This window comes from Amblyomma maculatum, chromosome 6 (genome assembly GCF_055883805.1).
Source record: "Amblyomma maculatum isolate TAMU_Amacu chromosome 6, ASM5588380v1, whole genome shotgun sequence".
NCBI lineage: Eukaryota > Metazoa > Arthropoda > Arachnida > Ixodida > Ixodidae > Amblyomma > Amblyomma maculatum.
Window position 1 is genome coordinate 37,288,594 of NC_139349.1, and position 13,961 is coordinate 37,302,554.

At 42.8% G+C, this 13,961-nt stretch overlaps 2 protein-coding genes and 2 long non-coding RNA genes across 5 annotated transcripts in view; 3 read left to right on the plus strand and 1 right to left on the minus strand.

The window, feature by feature from the left end:
- Positions 1 to 13,961, minus strand: part of LOC146185535 (uncharacterized) — a 103,887-nt gene that overhangs the window by 89,232 nt on the left and 694 nt on the right. The window lies entirely within an intron of this gene.
- Positions 1,588 to 7,564, plus strand: LOC146185536 (kinesin-like protein KIF28). Its single transcript, XM_084605807.1, has 7 exons — positions 1,588 to 1,758; positions 2,704 to 2,836; positions 3,694 to 3,773; positions 5,638 to 5,752; positions 5,896 to 6,007; positions 7,086 to 7,193; positions 7,555 to 7,564. The coding sequence occupies exons 1-7, from the start codon at positions 1,588 to 1,590 to the stop codon at positions 7,562 to 7,564; spliced, it is 729 nt and encodes a 242-aa protein (XP_084461933.1).
- Positions 8,232 to 9,282, plus strand: LOC146185537 (uncharacterized). The gene is made up of 3 exons (XR_014707803.1): positions 8,232 to 8,423; positions 8,955 to 9,025; positions 9,222 to 9,282. It is a non-coding gene; the product is annotated as an uncharacterized LOC146185537 (long non-coding RNA).
- The window catches only part of LOC146185538 (kinesin-like protein KIF28), a 15,199-nt gene continuing 13,213 nt past the window's right edge, over positions 11,976 to 13,961 (plus strand). Inside the window, exons 1-2 of the mRNA XM_084606483.1 lie at positions 11,976 to 12,339; positions 12,809 to 12,933. Of these exons, the coding sequence (XP_084462609.1) occupies positions 12,844 to 12,933 (90 nt within the window). The 5' untranslated portion in view covers positions 11,976 to 12,339; positions 12,809 to 12,843. The remainder of the gene's footprint in view (positions 12,340 to 12,808; positions 12,934 to 13,961) is intronic.

Genomic DNA, 13,961 nt, shown 5'->3' on the forward strand with positions numbered 1-13,961 from the left:
CGGAATAATAGAGAACTTCAAGAAAGAAAAAAAAAAAAAACATCTCTGAACAAGAACCTTAACGCCGCTAATGTTGCACTGCGCTCAAATTCGAAAGGGAAACTGTACGTTGCCGTAAAAGATTGTTTTATTTACAATGGAGGGTATACGCAGTACGGCGTCTGTGTTATCTGAGGAAACAAGCCGTGATGAAACATTTATACTGAAGACTACAAATTCCAGCAATCTAAAACAAGTTGGGCTGTCAACGTCTAAAATGGTTTCCGCGTACTACACGCGCTAAGCACAGTGAATGCGTGTGATAATCTTTTTGTGTATTTACATACGGATAACTATAATGACGCAGAAATTCCTGTGAGAACTTCGTGCGAACGTCTAGACATTCGAAATCCAGGTAGAATGAGAGGAAGAAGATGGCTTACACGGTATGAAAGAGCACTGAACAAGGGTAGAGGGGGGGAAGCCTCAGTTTGCAGGTCGAGCCAACGTTTCGACAAATGGACTTGTCTTCGTCGTGTCCCAGACGAAGACAAGTCCACTTGTCGAAACGTTAGCTCGACCTGCGAACTGAGGCTTTCCCCATCTACCGTTGTTCAGAGCTCCTTCATAGACGTTCGAAAGCCTTTCTTGGCTTACGGGCTGTGGAGCACCGCAGCCCTTAAGCCAAGAAAGTATTTCGCTCTAAAAGCACATTATCTATCCATTGTCATCAGTACAGCCACTGGTTGGTTACCAAGCAGCAAGCAGCAACAGCTTTCGCACCGTCAATTTTCTTACCAAACCTAGCGCAGACCTTACACAACCAACCCCGCGGTAGCGACAGAACTATGTTATAATGTGATGAAAGCAGTACAATAGTTAGATAGTCCCTTAGATGTCTCTTTAGAGTACAATAGTCAAAGCCTACCTTTCCTCTCCTATCAATTGCCTCTCATCGTTTGCCTCTTATCAGCATTCGTTGCAGTGCTACATATAATTATAATTGGTTTACAGGAAAGCAAAGGCGCAATATCTGTCACAGTCTCTCCGGCAATTGTGTTTGGACAGTACATGCTGCACACCATCGCTCCTGTCGCGTGGCGTTCCTTGGCGCGTGTTCAAGTGGGCATCGCAGACGGCAGGAACGCTAGACCTGAACTAATCTCGTGGAATCTCGCGGAATATGACATCTCCCGCACAAATCTCGCGCAGAACTCTCGCGCACTGGATTTTGCTACATGAGCCTGGTTTGCCTTAAAATAATAATACAAGCAGTACGAAATAAGCAAATGCAGCGAGGGAAAACTCTTTCCGCTAAGCGCCATTTTGGCAAAAGGTCATATTGCCTTCTTACGAGACTTTCGTTTCCCAGATGAAAGCAAGGCTCCTTCTCGAAACTTTGGCTAACAGACTTAGGTTCCCTCCTTACGTCTCGCCTCATTTTGTTCTGGCGAGAATTTCATATTTCCTACCCTCTTTTTACTGTGGATTTCATCACTCACGGCAATTCATGAATGCCTTTCTGGGTGCTCCGCTGGTTCAATTCCTTAACGCTTCCGCCCGCACAGCGAGCGCGAGCGACAACGAGGAGCCAAGTGTCTGGTGCGCATGCGCGAGCAGGAGACGAAGCTCTGGAGCCCCGGCCAGAGCCAAAGCTCCGAACCTCGCAGCTTCACCTTCGACCGCTGCTTCTGGTCGCACGACGGATTCCTGAGACTGGACGACGGCTACTGCGCCCCCGACCCAGAGCACGAGCGTGGAGCCCTTTACGCAGATCAGGTAGCATGGGCCTCGCCAGATGTCTTCCTTGTCATTTTCGTTGTCTCTCAAAATTACCTGCAGTTAACCCTGTCCTATACAATGATTCCCTAATCTCACCTGCCTACCTGATTTTTGAGACCGCTTGCTACCTCTTTCGAAACCACTCCGTTATATTAAGCGACTACTGCTAGTCTTGCCTTCGCTGTGCATGCAATGCCCACGTCTGTTCTCTCTTATTGACCTGAGCTCCTTAAGCCATGGTAGCTCTCCTATTCACAATGTGTACTCATGCATGAGAGCTTCTTCATATACAAGTGGAAGTTAGCGCGGGGTGATACCTTTTCGTAATTAATGGTTGATACTTGCTCATTTGGGAGCGGCAGGCTACTAAAGGTTGTTTCCTGGCACTTCTCGCTTGAACTGTCGAATGTAAGAATTTGGAAATTCAGATATCGCGAGGTTGGCCTCTATCACCTCTAATTATGTGAGCACCACTGCCTTCAAATAAAGAGGTTACCGAAACGAAAACGTCACCTTCGTTAACGGTGAACGAGCTGATTAATGGAAGGGAAAGCTAAATTTTTACCTGAATATGATGACGGCTTCAAATAAATTAATTCATATTCTCTTGGTTTAGTGAAAATGCGGCACCAAAATGCTTTGTGCAGTAACTGTGAAGTGTCTGGAAAACTTGGCAACACAAGAAAAAAGCAGTCAACTTCAAGAACACATATATGTCTTAAACTCTTACAAGTAGGTACTGCTTACGTAAAGAGTTTTGGAAGTGTTTCTCACGCAGGCTGTTTACATCCCATTGTCTTCAAAGGCTTTGCTATTGCTACCATGAAGACCATGATGCCTCTCAAGGTTACCCTAAAATATCCACAACCGATTTTTATGCCAATGGTTGCAAACTGACTCAATTGTAATTTTATTTTTCGCTGAGCGTGAATTCGTTCGCAGGAGCGTGTGTACAAAGAACTCGGACAAGAGGTGGTGCGGAGCGCCTGGCAGGGCTACAACGCAGCACTCTTGGCCTACGGCCAGTCCGGCTCTGGAAAATCTTATTCCATGGTCGGTTACGGCACGAACACAGGTCAGTGCTTTATATTGCCCGCTTATATTTGAGGATACTAACGGCTGGCGTCAAGTAGCATCGTCTATGTTCAACCGGTTTAATTTCTTCAGAATTAAAATGTAAGATTATCCAGGTTAAACCCGACACAAATCTGTTTGAGTATCAGGAACTCGTTATTGCATACGTAGCGCGCAGTGGTATTAGTGGATTAGTTCAGCGCATGGCCTACAGCGCAGAACGCTCTTACACAATTCATGATCTCTGAGATTATTGCTTGCATTTTGTGCTTAAACATTTCAAAGTAGTCTAAGCAGTTATCGAACCAGAAGAAAGTGCGAATATTTAATCAGTCCCAACAAATCCCTGCGTTTCTGCGTCTGCTACAGTAGGCAGGTAAGAACTGGGATCAATGTTTAAATGAATAGGATCCCAATTAGTGCCCGCTTAGCAAGTAATTATTGAAGCCGCGCTACACCATCAACTTTACTGGACAGACCAGATAGAGACAAGGCTGCTGCGTGGGACGAAATTGGCTACGGATTGAAAGGGTTGCACCCAATTTTCCGCCAATTTCATTCATTATGTTAATGTATGTTGCAGACATAATACTGAAAATAGGTTCCTATACAAGGATGTAAAATTTGTTCAAGTAGTGGAAGAGTTATTTACTCGTGAATGTTCGCCATAACTTTGACATTGTCTGTGTTCGGCTTCAGGTTGACCCCAAAATTACTGGAGGCACATTTGCTCAACGTTCCTTAATAACCATGGTTTGGCGTAAACCTGCACTTTTTGAGCTTTTTAAAATCTAGAGTTCAAGCTGTAGTTTTTCTATTCGGTTGCCATCCTCAACTATTGCATTCTTAAATACGCAGGAATGGTGCCCCGGCTGTGCGAAGACCTCTTCCAGGAAATCGAAAAGAAGCGAAGCGTTGGGAAACATATGGAATTCGAGGTGGGACACTAGCAGCATTCCCGTCGCGTAATCTAAATAGTTTAAGGCTTAAGAAATGGAGGCAATGTTTCAAGACGCTAAACGGGGCTTTTAAGAATAGTCTTTTTCTTTCTATGCTTAAGAATGGCTTAATGGTCTTTGAAAGAAAGAAAAATAATATGCGAAGCCACTCGTTTAAAAATGTTAGAAAATAGTAAAATTCGAGCAAGTGCTATCACTCTTTTGCCTGAAACGAGCAGTGCACTTCGTTTTACGCGAATAAATGCCGCGGGGCAAATGAGTGCAGGGCCTAACGAGCAGTTAGTTTGCAGTTCCAACACTGCCAAGTGGAGAGACCGTCGAAGAACAAGTATAATTAATGCTGGAGAGCAAATGAAGTGGCAAAATAAAACAAAAAGAAAACAAAGTGAAAAATAGTTTCTTCGGAAACACCATAGCAACCGAGCAAGATTACGAGTGGAGGCTAAAAGGTTTCCTGCTGTCCCACTGCACTTAACATCCTGCTGCTCTTGTTGCTCCTCTCTTCCTTTTGACACTGCCTATTAGGTGCACTATCACTTGTCTGTACTCTATTTTTGATGCTCAGAGCTGCGACCACTTCTTCTTGTCAATGCTGGCAACATGCGTGAAAGAATGTACAGCTCACTGTGGTTCCAGAGAACATTCGCAGAACTGAGTTCTCCCGCTTTCATGCATATTTATGACGCTGTTACCATGCACGGAGCGTTTGTAAGCCATTAATAATTACCACGGCAAGACACGTGCATTAACTATTCTTTAGTCCCGGACATTTCCTGCCCACTGTATTTTGCTCTTTGCCGTAAAGCGTATTTCTTGAATGCTGTCCAGCTAATAAAACTTGATCAGCCTCTGCATCGCTCATGAAAGTCCGAGCCACCGCGAGCAAATGGAGCCAGCGTGGTTATTCGGAGACGGGCGCTGCATGTTCCCTCCCTGTTTCTGTAAAAACCGACAACCTGCCCGCTTTTTGGCTGCGCTCAACCAAATCTTGTGCGTTTCAATGCCATAGCCTCATCAAACGGTTCTCATTGGGATCCGTCAGAACGACTCTGTTGCTTCCTCCGGGCGGTTTTGCTTTGATAACGTATAGCGGTGGCGTCTGTAGCAGCATGCTTCTGGCATAGTTCGCAGATCTTGCAGAAAGGAAGGTTTTGTGAAGATAGAAAGACAGAATAAGAATGATAGAGATTTAACGCGGCCAAACTAAAATCTATATATTGTAAAAACTCTGCTTATCTCGGTATAGCTTCGTTTTCCTTAGTGGCTTATTTTAGCTTGATAGTAATTATTCGTAAGAAGAACTGTTGTCACTCACGCACAAGGTATGTAGTCACAGGCTCAGTTTTTGCCAAACTTTGCGCAGCTTTCCATTGAAGGTAAGACACTCTGTCTGCCAGTCTCGCCTGCCGCTCTTCCGGCAGTTTATATGGGCAGAGGGTAGCTTTTGGTGACTTTGTGGCTGCCTTGATGCGGTGTATCTCAGCCCCGGACCACGGCTACGAAAGATGTTGTTGTTGAGATCATACGTATCCACGTTTAATGAAAATAAACACAACTACAGGCGACTATAAGACATACGACGTCAAAAAATTTGCCAGCCAATCAGTGTCCCGTCATGCTACCAGCCAGCTACCATCTGCCGTGACATGGTCAATAGGGTCACGAAGAGTCGGACACGACTGAACGACTGAACTGAACTGAACTGATGATTATTTTTGTTTTCTTCCAGCGATATTGTTCTGAATGTGGCTTGGTGAAATAGCTATAACCTGAAGTCTAATGACAGGACCTTAAATTTTTTACCATAATATTATCTGCAATCCGCACTTTTTCCCTGTTTTAGGTGGAACTGAGTATGCTGGAGATATATAACGAGTCAGTTTTTGACCTACTAGTAACCCCTCAAGGAAAGAGAAAAGGTCTCAAGGTTCGAGAACATCCCAAGAAGGGCTTCTTCGGTGAGTGGAATTCTCCCTCTTGAATAAAGATACGTCAGACGAAGTGCTTAATTGAGAACTAAATTCCTAGTCAGCATTGAGTGCCATTGAGCTTGAACCACGATTAATGTGATTTATCTTCTGTTTTCTCTTATAAACACTAGCTGAAGGTCTCACGCGGTGCCTGGTCACAAATTTTCGCGATGTTTTGGCCCGCATAGAAGAAGGGACGACCAATCGGAGCATTGCTTCAACGAACGCCAATGCAACCAGCAGGTGAGAAGTGTGCAGCAGTGTGGCGCACTGGCTTGCCAGCGCATGGGCGAGATATGGGATGACGCAAGCTGAGTTACGTTCACGGTAACAGGCTGTACATAGATCACTGGCGTACAGTGTAAGTTATTTCAGTGAGGTGAAAAGGTTTCTCACTGCTTTTGTAGCGCTTAAAAACTGCCCTAAGGTAATCAATACTCAAGATCGGGAATAATATTCCTGCATTGCGCTTAGTAATTAGTTAGATAACGACACGCACATCAATCGAAATTTTTCGCAGAGGCCCCTCGCAAAAGAACATTCTCGCATATGTTCTGCCTCTGTGCACCAGTAACGTAATACGCTTGCACTCTTTAGAAAAAATGCATCGCCCTCAGGTACACCCGCGAGCAAGTGTCAATGAACCAGCTCTTCGATTTCAAATCACCTTTAGGGATCAAGTAACAAGCTAATGATATATTTTACGTGTATGCTATTCAACGCAGGCCACACCACCATGGGAGTAGAAAATGCTTCGTGTCACAGGAGTACGAAATTCTCGCGGTATTAAACTTACATTCATAAAGCAAAAGAGCGTCATAAAAGAGATTGGGTGAACTCAAAACAAATTTATATTCTGTGTTCGTTGTTAGTTATTACATTTCTGACGCATTAATATTGTGCTTTTGGTTTCCGACTAATCTGTCGTATTTTGTCTTTCCAAAAAGTTATCCGCGTTTGAGTACATTTGGGAATAGAAACTCATCGGGGGTATTGTAAACGTTATTTTCGAAACTGAAAGTGTGCTGATGTACGTCGTAATTAACGTAATTAGCCCCCTTGTTAGCGAGATTAACGGGAGAATGGTCTTGCTTAACATGGGTTTCTGCTTCTAGAGCGGCCTAACAGCAGTTATCTAGTGAGGTTCTCGTTATACCTCGTAGTATCCACTTGTTCAGACAAGGCCGTCAAAAATGTTGTGTTTGCCGCCTTCTCTATTGCTTTCTGTTAAAATGGCAGGCTTGCCTTCAGAATGTGCTGTAAAAAATATTTGCTGCTCGGCGGTTTTACGCATTCTTGTTTCTCCCTCTTATTTTTCCAGTCGCGCTCATACATTAGTAACTCTGATGCTCATCCAAAGGACGAAAAGGCCTCCTGGTCCAGAAACCACAAAGACATCAGTAGTTCATCTCGTAGATCTCGCAGGAAGGCAAGTGCGTTTTTGAGTACCCCATACTATATTTCAACTGTCAACGGTGTTGAGTAAAAGCGGCATTAAAATGCACGGATATGCCATCTCCTTTATACTTTTCAATTACCTATAAATTATGTTCTTGGTCATTGTAACCTGCCGGTACTACATGCTGGTTAATTACGAAGTCCGAACGAAACCCCCAAGAAGTTATAAACCTCTCTTGGACACGACCGGTTTTAAGAGCAAGTATCATTTTTGCTTGAACTCTGCTCGAGATTTAAGTCGTTTGGTGTTCCTACTATCCTCGATAAGCTGTTAGTGTTGGTTTAATTTTGAAAATCTCGTATATGAACTTTAAAAAACCTTTTATCTGAAGGCAACAGTAAAGACCATTTTAGTACTTCGTGCGTGGTAATAACGGTAAGCTTGGGAAACGAAGTGGCACTAACACTAAAAAACGAATCGAATGCGTCTGAGGATAATTCACGTTTTCACGAAGGTTTAAAACAATAAGATGCTTTTTTTTTTACGTTGTGGAAAGGGAGCTGAGATCATGATGCCAAATCATGAATTTCTAAATCCTTCCCATTCTAAGAGGTTTCTTGTGATTAATGATCAGAGTAGAAAGCGCTCTAATGCATGCATTTATGCTTACTAAGTAGCACTAGAGGCTGGCTGTACAGGGCAGATACGCAAGGTTTCCGCCAACATTCGATGCGCGCCTGCACGAGGAACACTTCAAAACGACCTTATAAATCTAGCCCAGTGCTCTCAGTGATGAGCTAACATAATTCAGGAAGATGAAACTTTATTACCTCTCTCCACGGGGTTCTCGTGAAGGCCCAGTTTTGGGTTAGCAGATACCTTTCACGCAATGACGTTATAGTAACCATTAAGTCAGGCATATCAAACTTTTCAGAGCCAGGAAGCATAGAGTAAAACTACTTCGCAAAGTTGAGTTTTTATTTAAAAGCAGAATAGGCAGACAAAGATACTTCTCCTGAGATATATTCTATGAAAAAAAGAATAGCTACTGCTGTTATTTCTTACGACTGTGAGCGAAGCTCTGGAGAGGTACGTAGGCGTTCTAACCATCTATTACCTCTGGTTTTAGTGAGCGCCAATCTGCGGCGCAAACGTCGGGTGACCGCCTACGCGAGGGCATCGCGATCAACCAGTCGCTTTCATGCCTCGGAAATTGCATACATGCCCTCGCTGAAAAAGCAAAGGGAACAAACCTCAAAGGTTAGTAATGTGTTCTTGTCTCATGAAATAAAAGTAAAGGAAAGAAAAAGAGCACCAACTTCGAATCCCCGTAAGTGGGTATGCGAACTCCCATAAAACGTAAAGCACTCTGAACAATCCATTCACCATGTGGCAGCGTTTATACGACCGTGTGGGCTGTTTCGAGGATGGAACGCAGTAATGCATTTTGCTGCTTTCTCGTTCAACTGTTGTGAAAATTTTAGACTGTGGTCAAAGTGCACATATGCGATGATATATATTTTATATAGAACTTTGTCGACTTCATCGAATAGCAAATTGTCGGAAGCAGAAGCACAACTCGCCGATTTATATGACACACGGGTTTTTGTTTGTGAAACTCGAATTTTAAAGTAATACGTTGATTTCGCGGTTTTTCTTCACCGAAATGTCCCCCTTAGGTTGAATATGGGTATAAAATAAATTTAATACGTTATTAAAATGAAAACTTCTCAGGAGAACCCGCAGGTGATAAGTGGGTCAATAAGCAATGCGGTTACATCTGGTTTGCAGTGCCTTACCGGGAGTCTACGCTCACTCGACTACTTATGACAGCGCTGGGCGGGAACAGCAAAACAATTATGGTAAGTCGGCCTTTTCTATAAGCGCGACACTATTGGCGCTTTCTTTGTGAGACCCGCTCACGGTGTCTTCATGGATGTTAGAATGTTAGGGCGCACCAGATTTTGTAAACATCATGCCCCACAAAGTTGTAAAACTCATTGTTATGATCAGTAGTATTTGCTTGAAATAATGGCAATTTATGTGTTTTATTTTCAGCTAGCAACTATTAGCCCGTCGGACGTCAACTATGAAGAAACTCTTTCAACACTGCGCTATGGTTGGTAAAAATATTTTTACACTTGCCGTACGGGTTGCTTGGATTTTCATATACTAAAGCGGACATTTGGAAATAATGAGTCCTTCATAGTTACTCTAACAAGTATTAAGAAGATATGTGTCAATAGCTCAAACAACGTGCGCAGTTATTTGTGAGCCTTGATTTGTGTATACCGTAGTCATTTTGCTAGCCACAAACAAATATTTAGTTTGTTTGTCATCAAAAAAATCAAACTTTTACGTCGTAAGATATCGCCGAAATTATAGGCACCTAATTATCGGCCGTTTATCAGTATGACCACTTCATCTCTTACACATCTTGCCTAAGTAATCCTGAGAAAACCACTTAGGCGCTTCTCAATCGCATTTCGGCACTTGCTGTTTGAAATTAAAAAAAAAAAAAAAATAGTACTTTCGCATAACTAGCGCGCAGATCGAACACGAAACGTGCGCCCATGAGAACAAAGTGACAGACCCGAGTTTGAACATGACTGTGCAAAATATAAAGCAATTGGGAATTGTTTATAATAACGCGCTAAATGGTCATATGGGCTGTCTGCGACGCCGTAGCGGAGAGCTTCGGAATACGTTTCTACATCTCTTTGTGACGAACATCCACAGAATGTCCCAGCTAAATTCGCCGAGAATTAAAAAACAAAAGATTTGAGGCAGGCCAGGGAAACCGCTTGCATACGTGCCACCTGTCAGGCGCACAACAAAAAAAAAAAAACCTTTTACTTCACAATTAATCAATTAGTAATTAAGGTAATTTTTCTAAATTAGTAAGTATTGCTTTCAGACAACAAATGTGATTTGCAAAGAGAAGAGCACGTTCTGAAACCCCCCTTCTATTGATTTGCAATAAACAAAGCCTCAAGTGTATCTTTTTCTCGAACTCCAAAGAAATCCTGCGAAATACAAAGACTTAAATTGGTTTACAGCGCAGACAGGCAAATACAGGAAAGGATGAAGTGACAGGACAAAGCTCTTTCCTGCATTTGTCTGTCTGCGCTGTAAACGAATTTCAGTAATGCACAAAGAATATCACGTGACTAGCGCATCCGTGCGTTATGATTGTGGTGCTTCCAATCGTGATTTGAGTGAATGAAATTAGCTGCGGCAGTAACTCGAGGGCTCATTTCTCGTGGTAGGTTGATATAATGACGATGGTTGCAGCGAGCGCGGCGAGCTCGCTGCAGTTATGCACCGTCACGTGCTCCGACTCGCTGACGCGGCTGAAGAAACCACCGCACATATATCGGCCTGCCACTGCAACGACGCCGTGAAACCAGCCACGGACACAGCTCATTCGCACACCCAAACCACGATTAAGAGCAGCACAATCGTTCCATAATACAGCACAATGCACCAGTTACGTAGTCGTATCTGTATCTCGCGGGCATTTTTTGGTGATCGGAAAAAGGTAGGCGCGTGGCTTTCTTTACCACAAATAAATAGAATAGGGTTTTCTGAAATTGCTTTGCAGCTTTGCAAATCACGTTCTTTGTCTAAAGTCAACGTTTCGTAACTTAGAAAGAATATTTTATTGCAAATTCATTAATTGTAAAACAAGAAAACACCTGTGGTGCGGAAGACAGCTGGCAGCCCTATGTGCAACTAGTTTCCCTGGCCTACCTGAAACGATTTACTTTTTTTAGCCTTTGCTAAAGTTAGTCAGAATACCCTGTATAAACAAAGGGTGGGAGAGCTGGGCCTAGTTCGTAGTTCGTGATAATAAACCCTGCTCAACATTTTACAGGGACAACAAGATCAAAGAGATTGCGAAGACGAAAGTCTTTGTTTCTGTTTTGTCCGCAAAGCGTTGAGCGTGACTCACCACCATTATTTCAATCACTCAAGCTTCAACGCCTTTGGTCCATAACGGCCAGTTTCATCTCAAGAAACTGTGAACAGGGCGCACTGAAGTCACACCTTAGTGCTGTTGTAAATATATTGCTGTTTTACCTGAGTTTTCATGTTTGTATTCTTTACCATTAGAACTATCAGTACGACGACAAGCCGTTATTTGGGTGCTTGTCCGAAGCCATTTATATCCGCACTCTAAACGCACTAAGCGTGTCAAAAAAGCGCCGAGCTCTGGTTTCGATCCTGCGGCAGTGCGAAAATATCACCTTCGCTGGCCCCTAGACACTACGCTGTCACCGCAGCGGCACACCCCTCGTGGTATAGCTGCCACTCTCTCTCGCTGTGCATGGCATATCGCTGTCTTCAACTTCAATCCTTGCGCAGTGGATCCAGAACGCACTGTTATTGCACTGCCATTAGCGAGCTTCCACTAACGTCCCTAATTACAGATTTCTCCGGCCTTTGCTTGAGCTCCTAACCTTAGGCTCAAGCCAAAAGTGGAATGAAACGCGACGTGCTAGCGTACATACTTCGCTTTCAGCCAATTTATCTAAAACGGCTGATTTTGTTTCAGCAGCGCTCTACAGTGCATCTCAATCGCAGGCCTCAAAAGCGTCTATGTATAAAAAGCATGTGGCAGCCGAGTGGCCGTTATAATGATAGCGTGGGAGGATCACCAATATTTCTCTTTAATTGTGCGTTCTATGATAATTACAGCATAATCAGCAACTGGCATACGCTCATTGTCTGCCATGAATATATCTCTCGACGACGTTTTGTGACATGTTAATTAACACATGAGCTTCAACGGCTCGCAGTTACAAGTTTTAGAGCTTCATGGTATTGAACGGCAATGATTCAATTTCCTCGTGCCTTTAAGAAGTATCGTATCATCTTGCGTATGAAATAGCAAACTACAATATATTTTGTGAATTTGCGTTTTCAGCTACAATGAATATAATACAGAGGCATGCATCATAAAGCGCCCTTTTTCTTCTCTTTTGTTTTATTACTTAACTAAACTGACTTTTCCTAGCCGAGCGTACGAAAGAAATAAAGAACCTTGTGCGCGTGAACGAGGACCCCACGGACAAATTGATCCGGGAGCTGCGCCAAGAGAACGAGGCACTAAAGAAAAAACTTGCAAAAGGAAACGTCGACAATGTTCTCAGCGCCGGATTAACTGATGAAGGTCAGTGTTACTCCGGAAGTTTCGTTTTTTTTTTTTGCTTCATTTATTACACCAAACAAAGGTAGGGAGGCAGTTACCCTCAGAATGATCCCTTAGGGGAATCACCTAATTCTATACGTATAGCTTATGAAATTAATCAGCAAGGTGTACACTGTCGAGGACAAACAAGCAGCTGGCCAACAATGATCGTTGTATTTTGATATTTGCTTATTTTTTTGTTCTCTCATATGGGTGGCTGTTATAGGTTTTAGTGAAAACACGCTTACGAATTTTCTGCAATGCGCACATCCAGTTTTTTTTGTCTGAGTTGTTGATATTTCAATCGCTTATTTACGTATTATCCCGTCATTCGTGTTCCACCCCCTTCCCCCATCCCCCACCCCCAAATATATATATATAGGTTGCACTGAATAGCACAAGAGCATTGCCGCTTTTTTCACCTTTTCTTTTGTTGTTTTTTCTTAACCAGAACTGAATCAGCTGAAGCGTAAATGGGAAGACGACATGCAAGCTGTCATCAAGGAGAATGAAGCACAGATGCTCATCATGAAGCAGTCCTACGAAGAGAAGCTCAAGAGCGCCGCTAAGAGAGAGGTGCGCACGAATGACAGATCACGTGCTTGCTATTGTATTTTATTATTATGAAACATATCAATAATCTCTGACATTAGAGACAACGGATAGAGCTGTAGGGACTAACCAGTAAACAAAACTCGGTATACTGGGCTGTTGCTTAGGGCTGCTATTTCTTGTCTTTATTCTCTGTATTTTTGTCTACTCTAGAATACTTCACATAAAATATATTTGTTTCCCTCCAAATAGCTTTAGAGCAACTAGACAGTACGGTGGTAGCATCACTATCGTGGGCAATCTTTATATCACGCAGTCGCAGTGTCGGAGCCCCTTACGATGTCAGGAACTCAGGTGTGGCATCAAATTGTGGCACATGGCGTATGTACTGCCGGTCTCACAGAAAATATATTTGAAAACATGTGTTTTGCGATTGATAAGAAAATGTTACTGATGTGAGTCAAACACGTTAAAGCGACTAAACACGCTCAATGGAATATTTTCTCGGCACCAACTACATCATTACCCGCGCTATTCACGCAACGAATGTATAGTGCTTCAAAATAGATACTTCGTACAAGTTCCCTCGTAATCACTCGGGACTAACGTAACGAATAACCCTAATAAAAGCTCCTAGCAGAAGTTATAAGCTTACAACTGTCTTGAAAGATGATTCCATCGAGCGCAAAATATTAGCCTTGAGCCAGAATAAACGCGAAATTGAAAAAATTGCATGAACATAATTGGAAAATGTAAAGCCTCTTAAATGAAATTTGATATCATGTTCAATTGCAAAGTAAAATAAAATAAAAATATGGCTTCGAAGGAATGATCGCCACTATGCACACCGCCCGCAAAGTACCTGTTGAAAAAACAAATTGCTATCTTTACTATCTTTACCACTTTCCAATAAAGCTTACTGAGCCATCATAGAACCTGTGTTATGTCATTTACTTCAGTAAAATCTATAGCTGTGAAAAAAAATAATATATAGCCATTCTTTCTGCAATATGTTCCACCCATATATCACTTTATATTCGCTCTTATTCGCA